The 23,663-nt window shown below is 35.4% G+C and overlaps 1 protein-coding gene across 1 annotated transcript; it reads left to right on the top strand.

Annotated features, from left to right (window-relative positions):
• Positions 1 to 973: 973 nt before the first annotated feature.
• On the top strand, positions 974 to 23,423 carry LOC132946378 (protein embryonic gonad-like). Its single transcript, XM_061016360.1, has 3 exons — positions 974 to 1,739; positions 14,833 to 14,910; positions 21,807 to 23,423. The coding sequence occupies exons 1-3, from the start codon at positions 1,641 to 1,643 to the stop codon at positions 23,016 to 23,018; spliced, it is 1,389 nt and encodes a 462-aa protein (XP_060872343.1). The 5' UTR covers positions 974 to 1,640; the 3' UTR covers positions 23,019 to 23,423.
• The last annotated feature ends 240 nt before the right edge of the window (positions 23,424 to 23,663 follow it).

The following is a 23,663-nucleotide window of genomic DNA, read 5'->3' as shown; positions in this document are numbered from 1 at the left end:
AAACTTTACACCATTGTTATTTATCATAAGTCATATATTTACGTACGACCTATATAATATATATCATAATAAAAAGTAGTTGTCGCATGTGTGTATAAGTTTGTTGGAGAAGTCAGAAAATGCATCACGTAATGATGTGTAATGAACATAATGTTACAACAGTGATCACTAATTAATATTTTTGGAGGTCCACTTTAAAAAATTGACGAAGTTTTCAGGGCCCATCAAAATTAAATGTACATCCCAAGAAAGGAAAAGGAAAATCAAAAACTAAATAAAGTTTAACGGGAAACTAATTTAATTGCTATACTAATAGTTTTAAAATAAATTTCTTGTTTGCGGCCCGGATAAAGTTCGTTCACGGGACGCCATTTGGTGACTTCTATGTTACAATATTACACATGGGTCAATTATAGGCGTATTACTATATTTTATAGTCGATTTTTGGAAATCCAAGTATTTCAAATGTGATTAAAAAAAGGAAATCTTTAATAATATCTAGTGTTTAACGTGTACCTATGTTAGATATTTCGAATCATAAAAAAACAATTCGTCGGACATGTACAGTTCGAGTTCTGTTCATTCCCCTCGAACTTGGAACTGTTGAGCAAATCAACGCAATACCTAGATGTACCTGTAAGGTACTTGACATATTTTATAACAATTCTATAATATTATAAAGTCAATAATATATAGGTAATATATATATACGTACAGGCCTGGCCGTAGTGGCCACGACATACACAGGAAGTGATGGGTGAGCAGGAGGAGGAGGAGGAAGTTGAGGAGGAACGAACGCCGCGGTATATCGGTGCAGTTTAGGAAGTACAGGTGCGAGGTGGAAGGAGGGAGATCTGGGTGGGCAGCGTCTAGGGAGGTGGCACTGCGGAAGGAGCGAGGCGGAAGAACGATGACCACGGGGCGAAGACGTCGCTGCAGACGAAGAGGATACGGGGAGGACCGCGGAGGAGAAGACGACTGCGCGCGAAGACGACACGGGCGCGAGCAGGCGAGGTAGGAGACGAAACCGGTCTGGTTCGGTTCTGGTTCCGTCTCGGACGATCACACGTGCCCGGCGCCGCTCAGTCCCATTATTACCGGCGATCCCGTCGCGGCCACAACGTACACATCACGCGATACTATCATCGCCGACATCGCGTCGACGTGGTATACGATAGCGATAGCGCCGGACCCGCGAAGGATTATCAATTTTAAAATTCTAAAATTTTTTTTTTACTCGATGTGATTATATTATATACAGCTGTAGTTGTTAACAATACAGGCACGCGCCGCAATATCGTAACAATAATTTAGCCATCTCGTTTTTGAGAGGTGCCACCGCCACGCCACCGAGATCGAGAAATCATATCATAATATTTTATATTATTACCTATATTCTAAATCATAATAACGCATCGGCCGCCGTTTTCCCGATCAACATTATTGTTTTGCCGTTCGTCCGAGTCGCTTACATTTGTTTTATATTATCATCATCGTATTATTATTCTGTTTCGAGACGTGCGATGGTCCGGTCTCGCGATCCGCCGGCAATCGGTTGCAGGTGACGACGGACGACCGTCAGCACACGGCCATTCGAACGTCGCTCGTCCAACGATGACGACCGATGACGAACGCCGGACATGAACACTGGACCCGGCCAGGGCGCCCGTGGGCCATCGTCTCTACCAAACTGGTGGCCCGCCGACCCTCGTCTCACCACTTCATCGACCTCGGATGTCGTAAGTACCTGTATACATTATTATTGGCTATTTCAACGCAGAGTGCATATTTTTCCGGCCGATCTTGGTCAGTGCTTTCCGAGTACTGGCAGGTACATAATATTTGTTTAACACACTTCAACGATGAAACTTTTAATTTGCATTTGTTGGTCGATTTGTTAGTCTTAATGCGTATTTGTTTATATTCTGGTATGTTTAGAACTATTAGATTGCATAATACAGCCCTAAAAGATCTATGCGTGTCTGCAGTCAACGTCATCGTCGCCGCACAAATCAATCAAATTAGATTTTTTTTTATTAAATTATTTAAGTTAATTGAAAATTAGAAATTAGGCAATAGGTAACCTATTAAACATTGCAATAAACAAATAATTACATATATTCTATCAATTTTTAAGGGGATTATTGCGGTAAAATTGCTATTTTAGAGCATTTTTCGATAAAATCTGATTTTAGAACATTTATATCCGAGCCATAGTTATTATTATACACTCAAGCCCATTTGTCGTTATTGTAAGGCGTCGTAGATAGTATTTATCATCTATATTATTGTTCACCGTTTGTCTTTTTAAGACACGAATACGCGATCGAAACGATCCGTGGCGATCGTGCGTAACGCGGTGCCGTGTAATCATCAGATACCACTGCGCAATTAATAAATCACCGTGGAAAAATTTATTAAATTTACTTTTCGGCCTGAATTTATGATAATCGTGTAAAAAAGGATATTATTTCGATCTGAATTTGATTTCATTTGGCGTTCAGTAAGATAATATATGTATTTAAATTGAATCTTATTAGCGGTTATTTTGTTAACCTATCTGCATATTATGTGATTATTAATATAATATGAGCGATGATGATCTTAGTTTGGGACTATTGGACATCGCCACATTGGTCACAATATATGGGGTAATGTCAAAGATTTAATTATTATAAATTTTTAATTTGAATTGTCAAAAGATACTTTGTCTTTTGGACAAGAAAATTAGACAGTTACATTATTTTGGCATTAAGTTCTATGAGTAATTATGGCCCACATATAGCTATAGTAACATCATAAACTATAATATATAATATTGCAAAAATTCGAGCAGAAACTATTAATTATTCTATGAGAATAATTAATAATAACCTATTATAATATTATGAAATATCATGGTAATATAATTCGTAAGGTTTACAACCACTGATTTTCATCGACGGTTTTAATTATTGGCGATAAATATAAAGAAGAATGGGAAATAAAAACAATCCAGAAAAGGCGAATTTACACACGGTATTGGTAATCGGTAGGCTTAAACGTCTTCGGCTTAAGGCCAATCGGGTTTGCACCGCGGAGGAAGAAGATAAACAGCGTTTCTTTTATAATATAATTCAATAGAGACTGACAGAATGAATGAAATAACAACTGTATATAAAGAGAAAATGACGGGTTTCAGAGAACCCGAGGAACAGTGAAAAGTGGAAGAAAAAAAAAAATGTCGCGAAGATGTAATACTTAAAAGTCGGACAAGTGGAATATAAGCGGTAGACAAAAACACTTGTATTGCAAATGTGTAATCGATCGTGGTTTGATAAACGTTTCTCGTTTATTTATTAGGTATTCTTTTTTTCTCTCTCTCGGCGTGCACATGTGCGCACGAATAATTTATTCACAGCATATCTGCCGCAAAACTGAACGCGGCGCCGAGAATCGCGAGTTTTCATATTTTTTAAGTCCAAAATGGTTTACTTACGTATTTAATTACAGGCATACTCGATATTAAATATTATCGTTTGACAGATTTCAATCGTCCGGAAGATGCATACATTATTTTAACCGTATATGGTATTATGAGTACTCGTATTGTCCACAAGTCCGTTATATCACGTTAAATTCAATCTGAGGGTTATTATATTAATATCATATTATTATCATTCTTGACATAGTTATTTATTAATTGTTATTATTCCTTGAGAAACGTGTTTAAATGTAATTCCGAACTGCAGTCGTTTACAGCGATACATTATTTTAAGTTTTTGATAAAACAGACCGCAAATTGTCTGAAACGGATAAGGTTGCAGTGAACCATTTTCACGAAATTTGAATATTTCACCGGAAATTTGATGGAATGTTCGCGCACAAATATCGAAAAATCTAAGGAATCGTTTACATAAGAAATAATTTCGGTAAAAATGTATACAAACTGTATGTACATTATGATGAAATCAAATACATTATTTAATACAGTTTAAATTATAAGAAACATATTTTAAGATAGGTATAAAATCAACAATATTTCACAATAGTGCAATTATTTAAAAACTATTGATTTTAAATTATATATTATAGTCTATCAATTTTTTAAATGTGTGGTGCAACCATGCCAGTTTTAAAAATTCGTGCACAAACTATCTATGGATTTGTACGTACAGTTTCCAAAATTCGCAAAAACAGTTGTCATCTTTATTAAAGTTCCTATGCGATGTATTATATTCAAGTATTCAAATATGTTCGACCGACAAATTACCTATTAAATTATCAAAATATGTATATTTTAAAAATGTCCGTTAAATTTATAACATTTATTTTATAGGTAAATTATAGTATATTAAACGTTTATGTAGATGAATTTATAGAATATAATGTTATAGACGACAAATATTAATTTGATTATTTATTTTCTTATTGGCATTAATAGTAGATATACATAAAATCAATATATTGGTGAATAGATTGTTCTTAATTTAAAACAAAGTAAATTATCTTATAATGGGTAACCCTTAACACTATACTGTTGTGACACTGTAAGGTTTAATTTATAATTTATCGTGTTTACTATTGAGAAGAATTGAAATTTCTTGTATACATACCTAATATTTGAAATTGTTCAAGACAGTAAAATAGTTAATATTTAATAGCATTCATCATAAACAAAAATCAAACAGAAATGTAGAAAAAGTATACAAATACTAAGATGATATTTCTTTTTGATTTTTTAGTATTATGATACTATTGTGGTATTGTACCTACATAAAATATCGATACCTAATAAATAATAATAATAATAATCTAAGTCGAGTTTTAGTGTTCGTTTGAGTTGTAGTTTTAATATAAAGAAAACAATTTTTTTTCAAATTTGTTATACATTAATATTGATTTAAAATGTATAAATTGGCTTCCTTACTAATTTAATTTATTCAGATGATATGACTATTTGAGGAGTATAATAATATGGCATTACATTTTTGGAACGCGTTCGCGGTTCGCTTTACTTAAAAATGGTTTTTAAACTTATAACTTAATATGATTTTACATGATATTTTCTATTCCTGTCTTTCAATTATATGGAAACTAATAATAATTTTAAAATCCTTTATTAAAATATACCAAAAGTGCAGTTCTTGCTTCTTTGATTATTATAGTAGGTACATAAAATAAAATGTATTAACTTGTGTGAATCGAACACAAAATTTGTCTGCATATAGTGTCTTAATACACATTGATTATGATGTATTATAATATACCTACATATTATGTTACATAGTTGTCAATTAGATTTTATAACTGTATACATATATGTACTTCTAAATATAATTATATTAGTAATACGATTATCATGCGTATCATACCTTTAAGATAAAACAATCATATTCAATGACATAAAACAATACCTACATGCGAATTGTAGATAATATATTATGTTGATTAATAAAAAAGACAGATCAGTCAAACCGAAACAAATTAAAAAAACGTACGTGTACCTATATCTACTAATATTTACAAACAGACAAACAGACAAACTTATTATTTAATGATTAAAAACTCGAGAAAACTTTTTTTTGTGGCATACCACTGTAAAACAATATATCTATATGTTTTATTATATTGTACGAAAACGTAATCGTTCGAAAGCTGCAGGGGGACATTATAGGCGTAGAGGTACCTATTATATATATATATAAAATAACAATATGCGTTTTAATAAGATTATGATGTACAAACGGGGGGGGGGGGGGGGGGGGGGTAAATCGTAAGGCCGTCCGTATCGGACGCTGTCAAATTTTCGTGTCATAAACGTCGACGGGTCATGCGAAATGAGTTTTTTTCCAACGGATTTACCTCCACTGACCGTCACCATCATCGTCGTCGACGTCGTCGCCGGCCCGCGAAATCTGCGGTTTGCTATTAAGACGAATCGTGGAAATAATTATTATTACCCGATGTCAGAAATCCATTAGTACGAGACTTTGGGTGAAAGTCTGACGTGAATCACAAAACGCGAAAACACTGTGTGTGTGTCTATTTATTTATAATATTATTTAAAAAACAACGCATTTAAATCCGTACGCGCGCGTGCTCGCTGTTGTATGCGTTCCTATATATATATTATTATGACGTATTATATACATGTATATATTGTATTGTGTATTTGTGTACACGTTTTGTGCAGCGATATTAATAATATAATAACCGACCGCATTCGTATTTGTTTTAGAAAAAAAAATAACAATTTCGTTTTATCTCTCTCTCTCTCTCTCTCTCTCTGTTTATTTTTCTTTTTTTTTTTTTTCGTGAAACTAATTATTATAATCGTATGCGCGGGCACAAAGAGAACCGCTGCCGCTGCCGCCGATGAAAATGTCCGTCTGCAGTCGTCGCACGTCAAATTATATGCCAACGAAATCGTTACGATTTGTTTGGGACGCGTAACTGTTTCGTGTACGAGCGGACGAAACGATGACACGACGACGACGACGAAAACCCGACCCGACCGTATTTCGCTATAAAATAATAATAATATATGAAATAATGTAATATTATTATAAAATAATACATCAAGTGTGTGATTTTTCGTCGGACGAGATTCCTTCTCCTACATTTAACCCGTCAGCAGGATTTTAACGTCTAAATTTCTATATTAAAAATCAACAACAACAACAACAACTACAAAGTTCATAATATCACGCAAAGTATATAATATAGACGAGAACGTGGAAAAAAATATAATAATATAATGATGATGATAAATGAAAAAAAAAAAATGCACAATAATAAGAAACGAGGCCAAAGTTCAACTCGGCATAAATAATAAAATAAGGACGTACGACGAGCCGTGTACCTATATAATAGCATACCTACATGGTTACATGCCTACCTAATAATATAATAATTCCCATATACATATATATATATTGGTTAACCCGAAGATCCAACCGGAACACGACCGCCGCCGCCACCGCCACCGCTCGCGTATTATAATAATAATAATATAAACGTATAATATGATATCCCCCGCCGCCGCCGCCGCCGCCTCGGACCGTATTATGGTATCATACAAATAGAGTCATAACAAGAGGGCATTTACATAATCCAATAATGGATTTACAAATGGTCCGCTTATACACTTACACGGACACACGCGCATTTATGTATAATAATATTGTAATGTACAAGAGAGCAGCGCAGACGGCAACGATATCAAAGACGGGTAGCTGATTATCATAATACAAGTACCTATATACGACGTCGCTGCCGCTGCTGCTGCTGCTGCTGCTGTAGTTGCTGTACAGTATATTATATTATAATATAGAGAGGTAGATAGGTAGGTATATAGGTACAATAACACGCCGCTGTCCGGACGGAACGAGACGATATAATAATAATAATAATATCATAAAAAATAAAATGGTGACACCGGCGCGGTGATGGTTAATTTATTATATTTTATGCTCGATCACATAATAGCTGGAAAAGGCATAGTACTTCCGACCCGGCCGACCACCGCCGCGATAGAGATTTGCGTACAATAATTATTATATTATTATTATAATTTTAGAATATTCATTTATAATATCCGACCTGCAGATGCAGTTATTAATGAAATTTACGGAATTCCTGCAGCGTTTCTCGTCTGTGCTCATATTATGTGCAACGAGCAGGACACGGCAGAACGGCTTTTTAGATTCTGAGCGGAGCGAGGAAGCTAGTGGTTTTACAATGATGTTTATTTTTTTTTTCCTTTATACAACATTTCTGCCAGAAGGAGTGCTTCGATTTCAACATATATAGTATTTTTTATTTTATCAAATTGGATCAATATGGTACTTTAGGAAGGTACATTTTCGATTTTCTCAATAGTTATTTAATGCCACGGGAAAAACGACCGACAAATTACGAAAAACCGCTAGAAACAAGATTTTAATTTCTAACTCTTTACCATAGAAACGAATAAAAATAACGATTTTAGTTTAATTTATAATATTAATTCAACTTACAGGCTATAATAAAATATAATAACTAATAACAATATAAAATATCCTGACTGACGTACCGTCTCCGCTCAGAATCGTTTTTCGTATACACAATGATATTATATCATTGAATTCAAATTTAATACAATCCATTATACAGACATACAGTGACCCACTTGTAACATACTGTACAGCAGAGTGACGTCCACTTACCCACCTTTTTTTTTATTTTTTTGTTAGCGCCATTAAATATATACATACACGGAGACTGTACGGAACGAGACGATATAATAATATAATATCATAAAAAATAAAATGGTGACACCGGCGCGGTGATGGTTAATTTATTATATTTTATCCGCGATCACATAATAGCTGGAAAAGGCATACATCCGCTACTTCCGACCTGGTCGCGACCACCGCCGCGATAGGGATTCGAGTACAATAATTATATAATAAATTATAATTTATAATATATCCGACCTGCAGATGTAGTTATTAATGAAATATTATACGAGATTCCTGCTACAGCGTTTCTCGTCTGTGCTCGCATATTATGCGCAACGAGCGGGACACGGCAGAACGACTTTTTTTTTATTTCTCGTTAGCGCCACTATAATATAATATGCATACATGGGGACTGTACTGTTCTCACAAGGAGTCGGCAATTTTCTCTCATGGGTCGCCTGTTTTTAAAAACCTTTAAGGAACACTTGTATACACGCGTGGAATATGGTTTTTGGGACAAATACTATGTTTTATATATAGAGAGGCAGGTAAGTAGTTATAGGTATAGGTATAATAACACGGCGATGCCCGGATGGAACGAGACTATATAATAGTAATAATAATAATATAAAATAAAACTGTGACACCGGCGCGGTGATGATTAATTTGTTATATTTTATTTTTTTCCGCGATCACATAATAACTGGAAAAGGCATACATCCGCTACTTCCGACCTGGCCGCGACCACCGACGTGATAGAGATTCGCGTACAATAATTATATTATAATTTTTAATATATCCGACCTGCAGATGTAGTTATTAATGAAATATTATACGGAATTCCTGCTGCAGCGTTTCTCGTCAGTGTTCATATTATGGGCAACGAGCAGGACACGACAGAACAAAATTTCTTGTTAGCGTCACTATATATATGCATTCGTGGGGATTGTATACTGTTTTCACAAGGAGAGGGAAATTTTCTCATGGGTCGGTCGCATGTTTTAAAAATCCTTTAAGGAACACTCGTACGCGTGGAATATGGTTTTTGCGAGACAAATAATATGTCTTCGGCAGGTGACTTCAGGGACTGTAGCGGAACAGTACTGTTCATACGCACATTAAAACGCGATTATATCATCATATTGGAATATTATTTATTTATGAACTCTAGCTGGAACGTCCAAGAATTTTAAAGCGAGATAATCATAACTTGCACAACAAATTGAAATATCGAAGAGAAAAACGCAGGTTCCCTAGTGTTCTTAACTTTAAGTTGGGTCAATTATTCACTCTAATACTAAAGCTATAACGACGCACTATAGGTATTGGTTCTGTTGAACGCAAATGTTGCGCATGGGTCGGATGCAGAAAAGACCGCTGAATGCTGACAATACTCTCTTAATCTCTTCCTCATGTTCGGTGGTTCGGTGTGGTATATTGGTATACCATTGTAATATATATACCTATTATGCTCTTTAAAGTGGTCACAAAAATGCATAAATCGTTGGAGATAATATATTCTGGGAACTCTGTTTCAGTATGTAACTACATAATATGGCCCGGGGTCACTATAGATGATGTAGGGTTTTTGTACATTAAAAAATTTTGTACAGTAGAACGCCGATTATTCGGACTTATTAATGTCAAGGATGGTCCGGATACGCCAAGTGACAATTGACGGTACATTATTAATATTATACACACAAAACATCGGCGAAATACTGACACTGCGACTATATAGCCGATGATCAGCGTTCGATAATAATTGTACGAAATCATTTTTATATATTACAAACATTATGCATGCATACACATATATATATATGCCAAATACTACTGCTCATTCACTCGCTCACGCGTTCGTGATTACATCTGAAGAAAATATAAATCGTATGAACTTTAAATTTGGAATATTATAGTGGTTCCTTTAATGATGTATATAATATTATGTGCAATAATAAAGGATTTTCGGTGAAAGTTGAAACTTTTTTTTGTTTACAAATGGTTGCAAATTATAAAGTAGTACTAGAAGTTAGGTAGTATTATTATTTTTTATGTATATAAATGGTTGCCATTGGTTATTTGGGTAGATCAGGCACAAACATGCATCGAATTGTTGTGCTTATGGCCTCAAATAAATAAACTATATACATAATATCTTAAAACCAAATATACGTACCTTATGCCTATAATATGCCAAAAAACTACCCAATTGAATTTGACGAAAATCTCAGAAATTATTTTTAGAGATATCAGAAAAGTATAGTGTTAGTAGGTTTAAACCACGTTAAAAAATAAATCAAGTGCTATATCCAATCGGCGACTTGCGATTGCCCCCATCGATGATTAACCTAACCTAACCTAACCTAACCCTAGATCTAGGTCGAAATATTTCACAAAGCCATATCGCTGATTTGTCCGTAAACTGAGGTACGCTAAATCTGAGAGACACTCAAACCGAGATACATCGCCTATATAGCGTATATTATGTTGTATAGGATTTGTCACAAACAAAAAACTGCAGCACACTAGCGAAGTAGACATATTAAGGTAGTACATACATAATAAATTTACAAACTAAAACGGCGGATATTTAATCTACGATTATGTGGAGTGACAAAATACGATTACGAGCATATTATAGACCACAGTATACGAAGGCATAGTAGGTATAAGGCCAATATTATGATAACGAGTTATTATAAAAAACACTTTTTTACGTTTGTTTGGTTTTGTTACGTTTGCATAATCGGCGTGCTACTGTATCTCTATATTTTTAAAAATATGCTTTATTAGACGCAGCACCATGGACCATAACACCATGTACGCATTGCAGTGAAATCTTGTAAACATCGATTATCGAATCATTTGTAGCAAAATAAACTTAACGAATTTAATAGAAAAAAATCTGTAAAAAAAAAATTTCATTTTGATATATCATCCAAAATAATATGTAATATTATAATATCATTAATTTTTCTACGAGCCGATGTCTATCGTTTACAACTATTCGCGCAAAGGATTGAGCGATTACCGTATTTTTATAGAATATTATAATCGTGAATTATATAGGTAAGTATAAAATTGTTTATCATTATTTTCATACCACCTCGTATAGTTATTGTTTACTATATCGACAGAAAATAACGATTTACTATAGTTATATTATATATATAATAATATATTAATACCACGCTCTGTTTATATTGTTTTACGGATGTTTTGTCAATGGACGCGTCTGTTATCTGTTAACAATATATAGGGGTTAAGGCGTCACCGGGATGGCGGGGGTCCCAATCGGGTTATACGACACTGCATAATACAATACTTATGTTGGATAAGTAACGAATGTATATAAGTGGCTTGGAAGATTAATGACGTCAATAAAAAATAAATAAAAAAAGGTACGCACGCCAAGCCATCAGCATTATTAGGCCCGTTTGCAGGTCGTCCGTGAGTCGGTGCTTTTTTTTATTTTTTTTTATACGCATACAAAGTTAAACGCGTATACGCACGCGCACATATTATTATATTAGAAGTATATATGACAATTTGATATTTAGTGTTATGGGATGTTTACATCATACGACGCGCACGAGACTTGTCTATGTACAATGGACCAGTAGACGTCTTGACCGCGCCGGGTTGGCATAGGTTAACTCTCTAATAAAATAAAAAATAAAGTAATATGTCAGGGGTCAATACGATCAAAATCTCCATACGGTACCTACAGCCGTATAAAATATTTATATATATATATATATATATGTATAAAATATATTATATACTTGTGCAATAGAATTTCAACGATATATTGTTAGACCGCTATTTTATTTTTAATGAACCGTATATATAGAGGAATAAAATAATAATAATAATAATACAAAATAAAGGTAGGTTTTATGTGTCTCCGATGGCAATATACGAATGTGTATACACCGCGATGGCATTCGGATGAGAGGATCGGTGAAGAATCGAAAGTCTCTGCGAACGGCCGAAGGAGTGGTCGGTCCGCTGCAGCAGATCATGTTCATATCCAATAAATTACAAATTTATATATATATATATATGATCCGCGTTCGTATGTAATAATTGTATATATATATATATATATATATGTGTGTGTTTAATGATAATAATAATAATAATCTGCGGCAGATTCACCTCGCCTTATCAGCAGCTGCCCATCGAAACCGGCATTATTTTATGGGTGCAGTGCGTGTAACTCGAACCATAACCGTTGAAAATATAATAATATAAATACGGTAGTTATTATCCGGAGATTTTCATCTGCTTCGCAACAATAATTCGACCCGTGTGAATGATTGTTGGTGGTGGTGGGGGTGGGGGGGGGGGGGGTTAGCGTATCAAACTTTCAGATAGGACGCGCGCGCGCGGACCGTGTCATTTTTATTTTATTTTTATTCATTATGCAAATTAATGGGATTTCAGGTACCCGGTGGGTATATATAAAAAGGAAGAAGATCAATAACACACATAAATAGTTGGCTTAAACAAACGTTATGATAATACGACGACGACGACGACGACGACGACGACGACGTATATTATATTATGTTAAACATCGTCGGTGCGCGCAGGACGCCATTAAAGTTTGCAGCGACGGGCTAGGTCTTATTTTTATTTTTTAATCGAGTTTTCGAACGGTGCGGGTTATAATAATATTTATTATTATTATTATTTTCGTCGTGATGATAAAATATAAAATCTCGCGGATGAGTCCAAGTATGGTATAGGTATATAATATAGTAACGGCGCGCAGTTTAGCGTCGTAAATAATGGTATATAATTATTACATATTATAATATTAAATAGGTGCCTGCCTATACGAAACTGCAGACTTGGATATATTTTTAAGGATGCGGAGATTCTATAATTTCGCAATTGAAAAACACATTAATATCGTATGCAAATCGCTGCACCGTTCGAGACGGTTTTTTTATTTCAATAAAATACGAATTAAACGATAGTTGTACATAATAATATTATAGGTACGCGCGTATCGCGTTTTTGATCTCTCCTCATTCTCTTCGGTTTTTTTTTTTCGAACCAGTAGAAATAATAGTATAATATACAATGAAAACAAACGATCGTATAGAGTAATATTTCTTATAAATATATATATATATATATATTATACGCCATAAGAATACTCTGCCGCAGCATTATAATAATATATGTATGCGTTGACATCGCCGCCGCAGAACGCGGAAATTATTATTATCGCTGCACGTACGTGTAATTATAATTATTTATTTATTTATTATAAATTTAAACGGGATACGAAACCCAATAACAATTTTTTTTTTAGTTATCACATTAGTAGGACTTAAATCTATTTGTGTAGACTGAATGACAGCAAAAATAATCACAAAAACAATAATACAATAATAATAATAATAAAAAATTAACAATGTATAATGGGTAATATAGTTACAAAAACCATCAAAAGTACGGAAATTAAATAAATCAACCTGCTGGACGTCATTAGCTTTTTTAATTTATCTATTTATTGGCGAAACAAGTGCATGTAAACAAATCTACAGTACCTTCCCCTACAGTACCACAGGCTAATGATCTAGTAGTCAAAGCCTTAAACCTAATAAAAAAAAAAAAGTGCATAATATTTGTCCTTTGAAATGGAATGCAAAACGTTTTTGTGGATTTAGTTAGATATTGAGGTTTATAAGACCGTTTACTATTTTACATAGAAACTTCAAATCAATATTTATTCTCCTTTCATCTAGACTGGTCATATTTAATTTGATTAATAATAATAGTGTATATTCTGAGCCGAACGTTGGTTATAATTTATTATGATTTATAAGTCATATAATATATAGGTAATAGGTATTATCTAAACTAATATTATAAAGAGGAAAGATTTGTTTGTTTGTAACGAATAAACTCAAAAACTATTGGACCGATTTCAAAAATTCTTTCACCAATGGAAAGCTATTATATTCTTTGTGAGTGTCATAGGCATAAATCTAGTCCGATAAAGTTAACAAATAATTAATTATTATTAATAATAAAAATTAAACGTGTACATTTATACTTAAATACGGCACGGCGGCCGGTGGGTGTCAAGCAACCTGACATTTTTTTCTTTTGTGTGTGTTCTATCCGCGTGTGTAGATATGAATTAGGGTAGAAATTAGTATTTACTTATTATTGGTGGCCATTAGTTATACGGGTAAATCAGGTACAACCTTGCATCAAATCGAATTTCGGAACATTGTCTACCAATAAGGTGGATTAGTTGCCATTTGTCCGAGATCCGACGTAGTCGGATTGCCTTCCAGGATGGCTGCGTTACACTTACTGCAGCGAGTTACACCCGAAAAGAGTTGATCAAACATAATTTTTTTAAGAGTTGCGATTTTTTACGGGCAACAATATAAGTGCACGGGATCGGCTAGTATATTATATTTTACTAAGTATACGTCTTATCGTATGCACGAGAATGTGATGTACTTACCTACAACTGCTGCCGCAGTAATAACAATGTGTATCTTAATATCGTCGTCGGATGTACCAACGAACATAATATTATTTTCTACAATCGAATTCATTATAACAATATTATTATCATTTTGTTTTGCAGATGAGTCAGCTATGTCGTGTGTGCGGAGAACCAGCCGCCGGTTTTCATTTCGGAGCGTTTACGTGTGAAGGATGCAAGGTAACGCATTATTATTATTATTATATTATTATCATCGTATTTTGTCCATCAACAATAATATAATTATGATTTGTACATATTTTTCGATATACTAATTTAATAATATATAATAAGTAATAAAAAGACCGCTGTGTCGGGTGGTCATAACGTATATTATGCGTATTATTAGATGGATATAATAGACCTATACAATATTATTATTATTATTATTACAAACCATCGACTCTAAATCGACCGTGCGCTATTATAAAAAATTTGTTTACGTGAAGATATTATTACGTATTAACCCTGCACGAACAATATTATTCGATATCGGTCGTTTTGTTCGGCGGGCATACAGCTGCACCGTTGTGGTACTTATACATTCGCCAAAGTTTAATTAATATATTACCTGCGTTCATAATATAATGTACAGAGTACCCGTGGTACAACAGGTTGCTGTATACAGCGACGGATAACCGACGTTACCGCGGTCGCCGTTCGGTGCGATATTATTAATATAATTTAATAATATAATATCGTGCGTGAATCAATCGGGTCGGAAATAAAAATCCATTATCCCGATGACCAAAACCGTGTAATTACACTCGCGATATTAGTTAGGTTACATGTTATTATTAACGGCGTTAATGCGTTACACTACCCAAGTATATCCGAATTTCCGATGGAAATACTCAGTTTCGCGTGAGTCAAGCGAATCACACGCGCGGACGACGACGGCGACCGCACTTTATACATAGGTATAACCCTCCGCCACCAAGTTTAAGTCTTAGCCCGTACAATAATATAATAATATAAATATTATATAATAAAATAGCATAATATGACGTGCGACATAGACACACGGACTGATGTTTTCGATCCAAAGCCGTTATAGTTTTTGATTGCACACGACATAACCTACATAATATATATCGAGTGATTGGTGATTAATTTAATTTAACATTTACCCACTATGATTTGTTGGACACTCATTATTCAAAAAGTAATAATACTTTTGAAAATATTTTTTTCTACATGGTTTCAAGTCGTTACGAAACAACGTTGCTGTTAAAAAATTATATTTTTAAATATTTTCTAACTTTTTAATTTTTTTAATTCAACATTCAGTTTTAATTTCATGTTTGAAAGCAGAATATTTAGATAGAGTATTTTGATACATAAAAGTCGAATTCAGGAGTTAGGTTAGTTGCCTAGGTTTCTAACCTAACTTAATCTTATTCATTAAAAATGTACGTTGTTATAGCTTGGGTTAGTAACCAAGGTTTCTAACCTCACCTAACCTAAGACAACATACATTTTTAATTTCATATTCTAAAATTGTATTTTCAATCATATACCTAACCTAATTACTCCAAAAATTGTTTTGCTCTGGAATAAGGAATTAAAAATGCATGCTGTCGAAGAGTTTTAAATTAATAAATAAGATGAATCACCCGGTATACCGGCTGTACCTATATTTTACTTGAAAAATCACCAATGAGTTCAAATTACACAGAAAAATTCGAATTTTAAAATCGTTCTTAACGGGACTTTGACTACTTCATAGTTATTTTTCATTTGTTTCGATTCCGGTTCCCGGTTTAGTTCCATCATTTAATATTCGTTCGGTTCTGCAGACTCCAGTTTTGGTGCTTGAAATTGCAGAAAAAATATTCCGTGTCCAAGTTCTATTATGAACAATCGAGTTCTCCTCCAGTCATATTAGACGATAATATACACAGGCCCCTTCTACAGCTATAACGGCCCCCCCCTCCATTATCTGTGGTTCGAAGTCTTCGAGCCGTAAAAAAATAAAATAAAAATGAGCAATAATCCATTATTAATCCATCACGGCGGCCCGCAGCAAACCACGTCTGGTTCGTCTCGCTGACATGACTCACACTCATATAATAGGTAATAACCGCACGCGTGGTATACCTGTATAATATTATTATTATAACTCCGCTGTGGCTACGTGTGGCACGTATGACAAAACGTCGAGTCGTAAAAAAATTGCGTACCGACCGTTTAATTAAAAAGAAAATTTCGTACCGAACGCGCGGCCGGCAAAATATAACGCTCCGACACACCGTAATAATACCATAGGACTATAATTATAGAACTACTACGAACCCCATCGTCGTCACGTGGCACGCACAATAATATTATTATTATTATCATTATATCCGTCGACGAATGCGTTTGTGTCGTGTGTGCAGTGCGCGCACCTTAGCAAAACCTGCCCATAACGTTACGTTAGATTTTATTATAAATTATGACGATATCCGTCACGGCAAACTATTAAATAAACGACACGGCGATGCGTCGTCGTTCACGGTTGTTTTCTTATTTTTAATTCGAAATCGAAGAAGAAGAAGAGGAAAAATGGCATTCATCACACGCACACACACACACACACACACACACACATAGACCCCATCGAACATCACAATCGAGCCTATTGGATGTTTGACGTTAATAATAATAATATTATTATTATATCACGCGTAGGAAATACAATAATATTTCACAATCCGCGAACAATTAATAACGTGCGTATATACGAACGAGGCACGGCGCGAAAATATATGTTTAACGATCGTATAGATAATAATAATAATAATAATAATAATCTGAGACCATCACCCGTTCGACAACGTCTAATTTATGGTTTTGTCTATATCTCTCTCTCTCTAGTCTCTACCGAAGTCCGAAGAGGCAATAACATGATATTGCTTCGATGCGTCCGAGGAATCTTCAAAAGACACTTTTACACGATCTATTCGCGATGGTTGCGCAACTACAATTTTTAATATAAATAGTGATAGCCGATAGGTAGGTAGGTTACCCATATAATATATTACATTATCATCGTATAGCACTCGCGTTGCACCACAATTACACACACATACATGGTGTAACAGATAGAACTGACTTTTGGAGTAACTTTTGTTCTAATCAATATTTAATTTTTTTTTTTTACTCACTTGCATTATACTATACGAAAAATTATTTTTATTTTTTATCACTGAAAATTTGATTTTAATTTTTTTGGATATTATATTCAAAATAGCCAATTTGTGAATCTGATTATAAGAACAATTTTGATGGTAAAAACATTTATCTAAGTCAAGTACTTTATTTTTTAGAACTTTTTAAAATATCAATTTTTCTTTGATTAAATGAATTTGGAACGTAATAACTTTTCACGAAATTTTTTTTTTTTTTGCAAATTTGCTGACATGAGTATTGAGTATATTTATCAAATTATTTACCGATCATATAATTTTTTACCATTTTTGTCATACGTCTAAGTTGCATAATTTTTTTTCGTCAGGTCTTTCTGTTTTACCTTGTATAATATATACTATATAGTAGTAAATTATATTTTATCATCATTCGGCCGATCGAATCGTCGTATTATAGTGCTTTATCCACGGACCAGACACGAGGGGTTTATTATTAAATGTTTGTGACCATCTATATATTTTCCTTGGATATCGCGGTGATCGCGTTGTGCTGATACTTGGCAAACATTTAAATAAACAATATTCTTTTTCTTGAGCTGAAAATTAAACGCGTGAGCTACCTTTTGGCTACCGATAGGGGTTGAAAATAAATGAACTATTAAAGTATAAACACCCTTCGACTTTTTTACTAAACTTTTATTGAAAACCGTCAGTAGTTTTTGAGTATATCAATCATGGACAGACAGACAGACAGACATACATTTTTACGTATATAGAGTAAATAATAATAATAATAATCAAAAGTGGGCAAGTTAATGAAAATAATTAACTGTGGCAAGTTAAGTTAATTCATTTCGATTGCCTTCAGTGATGTTAAAAGCTAATAAATAAAAAAATATAACTAGATGAGTTTAAAGTTAGAACAAAAAATGAAATTAACTTAACCAAGTAAAAAAAAAAGTTAATTTTTTTTCAAGTTACAATATTTTTAAGTCATAAACTGCCCTAGTATTTTGTTGTACACAAACATTTACCAAGGTATAAAAACTGTCAACGAATCAGTATTGTCTAGTTGATTGCGCATGACACAAAAATAAAATTAACTTAACTGCACGACAATGATAGTTGACCGTAAAAAGTCAAGTTACAACAATAAATATTTAAACTGAATAAGTTGATAAGTTAAAAACGAAAATAATTAACTAGTTGAGTAACTAAAATGAGAAAGAAGCACACACGTCAATACCAAACTGTGCAGTGTGCGATAAGATGATTATTTGTACTATAATAATATATACCGTACATATTTTATATTGATAAAAAAACAATGTTTGTGTGCGTGTGTGTGAGTGATTCACAGCCAAGTCTATCAGTGGACTCGTGCGGTTCTGAAATCTGGAACGCGTGTGATCCTTATATAATATATCCGAGGATGGAAAATGTTTAAATTTTGCAATTCGACGAATGGCTTACATGGGGATTTGCTGGATCGCGAAAAAACGAAAATTTTCTTAAATTCGTATATCGTAATAATATAATATCGTTGCCCCGCTGGTTACAGAAAACAGTACAGTTATTGGTAATAATACAAATTACGATCGGATATCGTTTTAGACTTGTAATATTAATAATTGTGTTTGGTATAAAAAGAACCTAAAAAAACCACCGTGTTATAAATCTGCTGTGCATTTAACGTGTTTAACGGAATTCAAGAAGGGGCATTAAATCCGCGGGCATTTAATTTGTCACGGTCGACGCTGATCGGCTGGTATAACACATAATATAGGTAGTTACGGGTCGGACTTTCGCAAAGATCGCGCGGGACGTTGGAAATTATAGGTAACATGATTAATGATCGTTCGGTCCGGTCGTCGTCGTCGTTTCTCTATAAAAATGATAAAAGTTTCCCATGATGACGTCGTCTTCGTCGGCGGAAAAGGATTTATAATAATTTATATCATTTCGAGATAGACTGCGACGTTAAACGTGCAATGTAACAGACTGCATGCACAATGCACGCGTATATGAGAAGGTTTCCATCGCTGTCGGTGGGAACGAACCAATCGTCATCGTCATCGCCATCGTGGTCATCGAGACCGATTATTATGTTTTATACAATACGATTTAAAAGTTATAAGCGTCATAAGTTATAAGAGTGCTGACAATGTATAATATGTTATAGGTATATTATACAAGTGTACTACATATTATTATATACCACACCGTTCAGTGGTATATACCATATAATATAACATTATGCGTTATATTAATATTATATAGCCGCACATAAATCACGAGCTTTGGACGCGCGAGCTATATTGTAATAGATTTAGCGAATTCGTCCGATAATAATAAAGCAAATGTGTTCACGCAATATAGGTAATAAAAATAATAATTGCGTTTGGTTAAGTGTCGTTATTTATTCGAAAAAAAAAATGTCAGGAAGACCGAGTGTTTATGTGCGTAACATTAATTATAGTTTCATTAACTCGAAATAATTTATAAGACCACCTGTTCGAGTGCACCCACAGGTGCAAGATATTGCGATTAATTTCGTGAACCTCGTAATATGATACGGTGAAACCTCTAAATACCGGACACTCTCGGTCGCATGAAATGTTGTCCGTTATTTTCGAAGGCGTTCGCTATTCAGAGGCGTCAGATTGTTGAAAGTTTGTAGTTCGCTCCCAAGAAAACGTCCGGCGATGAGAGGTGTGCATCAGGGGAGGTTCTGCTGTATTACTTTTATCGGAGGTGGTCTTAGTGAAGTAAAAGTCATCTTCTTGATTGTTATTAAGATCAAAACTACTCAAAAATGTATTAAGAGTTTTGTGTTTTTTTGGTCAAAAATATTTGATTTCGTATATTAAAACAGAATATTGAAAAAAAACACGGAGGGAAGTAGTTAACCTCTCTGCCGTATACAGTGGGTGTCGAGAGTGTACACCGTCATTGGAGAGTAAGTCACTGTAATTGTGTGCGTTAAATTTGAATTCAATATTATGATAATTATTAATAATACAGATTACATACGAACAAGGATTCTGAGCGAAGACGGTTTGGTCGGTCTATACCTATTATAAAAATTATGGTATTATACTATATGATATATTTTTATATTGCTTAAAATCATAGTGATTTATAATAGCAATACAGTAGGTTGAATTAATTTTCGCCGAAAACATTGCAGCAATTATTATATAATTAATTTTAAATTATTATAATATTTTATAATATCGTATAATATTATTATTAGCAACGAACATTTGAAAAATATATATAATAAAAAAACCTAAAAAAACCTGAAAAGTACGTAAATATATTGGGCTGGGCATGTATGAGATTAGAAGGACTAATATTGAAAAAAACAGAGTGGAAACTATTAACTAGACACAAAGAGACCTATAGGGCAGCGACCTATCCTACACAAAGATTGGCAGACGGAATAAAGGGAGATCTGAGATTATTGGGAGTAAGGAATGCAGACGAAACTACAAAGGATAAGGAAGTACGGAGGCAGCGTGTCGTTGCAGCAATGGGCCTGAAAGGCCTGTAAAAAGACGAAGATGAAAAAGAAGAATATATTATTATTTATTATTATTGTAAGGTATTAACTTTTGCGTCGATACTGACTTACCGTTGTGGGTAGGTCCATGGTATAAAATACGCATAGGCAATAGTATAAAATTAATTTAAACGTTTTTAAAATGTCATATATTATGTTTATAATATAATATACTTAATAATATACTGCAACAGTTTCAAATCCCCATGAATAATATTTTTGAATTTCAGCAAAATAACTTTGTTCTTCGTCTGAATATTAATTATATTTTTTCCAATTTTTTTTGTTGTCTATTAACTACAGACAGACCAACAACCATTTTTATACTACATAGGTAATATCATACAGATTATTACAAGTGTACACGTTTACTGTTTCAGTCGTTTTTCGGTCGGACCTACAACAACCTGAGCTCGATATCGGAGTGCAAGAACAACGGCGAATGCGTGATAAACAAGAAGAACAGGACGTCGTGCAAGGCGTGCCGGCTGCGCAAGTGTCTGGTGGTGGGCATGTCCAAGAGCGGGTCCCGGTACGGCCGGCGGTCCAACTGGTTCAAGATCCATTGCCTGCTCCAGGAACAGCAGCAGCAGCACCATCACCAGCACAACAACAACAACAACAACAACAACAACAGCAACAACAACCAGCACCACCAGCAACTCCCGCACCACCAGCAGCAGCAATCACTCCCGCATCATCAACAACAACACCGTCAGTCCGCGGGCCTGCAGCATTTTCAGCAACAGTCGGCTGCGGGTTGCAGACTGTCGCTGGACCACGGCCGGACGCCGCCGCTTTGGGCGGACGTCAAACACCACCTGCGCCTGGACGTGGACAACAACAATTCCGTGGCCGGTGACCTGAACAAAGACGGCGTCGGCGGCCGGCTGTCCGCGTCCGCTGCCGCCGCCGCCGCGGCCGTCGTGCAGGCCGTCCGACCAGAACTGCTGCGGTGGCCCTCGCCGTTCTTCTCGGCGTTCCCGTTCCCGCCACCCGCGCCGTTCTTCCTGGCCCTGCAACAGCAGCAACAGCAACAGCAACAGCAACAGCAACAGCAGCAGCAACTGCAGCAAACGCCGACGCCGCCGCCGCCGCCATCGCGCGGTCACCGGTCACCGCGAAGTCCGTCGTACCGGTCGTCGACCGCGGACGACGACAGCTGTGCGGGTGACCGCGACGAGGACGAGGACGACGACGACGACGGGCCGCCGTCTTCGAAGCGCGTCGCCGTCCACCGCGACCCGCCGCCGGTCCAGGAATCTCCGATGGACCTGTCGGTGACCGCGGCCGCGTCCACGCCGTCCCGGCCGCCGTCGCTCGGTTCCCCGTCGCTCCTACCGTACGTCGGCGGACGGTCGCCCGGCCACAGCCCGGAAGACCGGTCGCGGCGCAGGCGCCGGCGGCCGCGCAGGCGGAGACGGCATCCGCGTGTAGACTTTGCCGCCGCTGACCGGACGTCCTGTTCGGACGACCACGACGACAGCGCGGCCGGAAGTGACCCGGCGGCGGTGTCCGACTCGAACGGATCGGCCGACGGCGGCCGGCCGGAGAAAAACGCTCCTCTGGACTTGACGTGCAACCGGTCGTAGACGGAATTTCATCTCTAATATTATATTATTATCGTTATTATATAACGCGTGATAAGTTTTCCGGCGATTTTTCCGTCCAGTTTTCCCTCCATCACTCACCATCTCTCTATCTCCTCCGAAGCGTCTCTTTATTATAATATTTTATAATGACCTATAAAAAATTTCGTCGGAAAAAGTCGCGCCGCGGGTATGTTGAAATATAATCATTATCATTATATTATTATTATTATTATTATTATTATTTTATTTATATATATATATATATATATATATATAATGTATATATCATACAGTGTGTTATATGTACGGCGTGATCGATTCCGCTGTATATAGTTCACAAACGAATTATTGTAATAAACAACGAGTGATGTATTATAATGTGCATAGGCTAATAATTTGACTCGACGTTTGTTGGTTTTTTTTTTTATCGATTCTACAAAATATCTATTCCCGAATCCTACGCCCTGTAACCCTGTGTCAGAGATCACGAAAATATTTATTTTTCCGACTTGCGCAGGGAGTTTGATAGCCAGCGGTAGAAGTGATGATCGAAAACGACCTCTTTCCGTTCAGCGGACGGTGAATTTTTCCTTTTTGTGCGCGGTGGTAAAGTGGAAATGTCCACTACGCAGTGCAGGTATTTAT

The sequence above is a fragment of the Metopolophium dirhodum genome, chromosome 6 (genome assembly GCF_019925205.1).
Source record: "Metopolophium dirhodum isolate CAU chromosome 6, ASM1992520v1, whole genome shotgun sequence".
Taxonomy (NCBI): domain Eukaryota; kingdom Metazoa; phylum Arthropoda; class Insecta; order Hemiptera; family Aphididae; genus Metopolophium; species Metopolophium dirhodum.
Note: the sequence above shows the minus strand (reverse complement) of the source record. Positions and strands in the feature narration are given on the sequence as shown.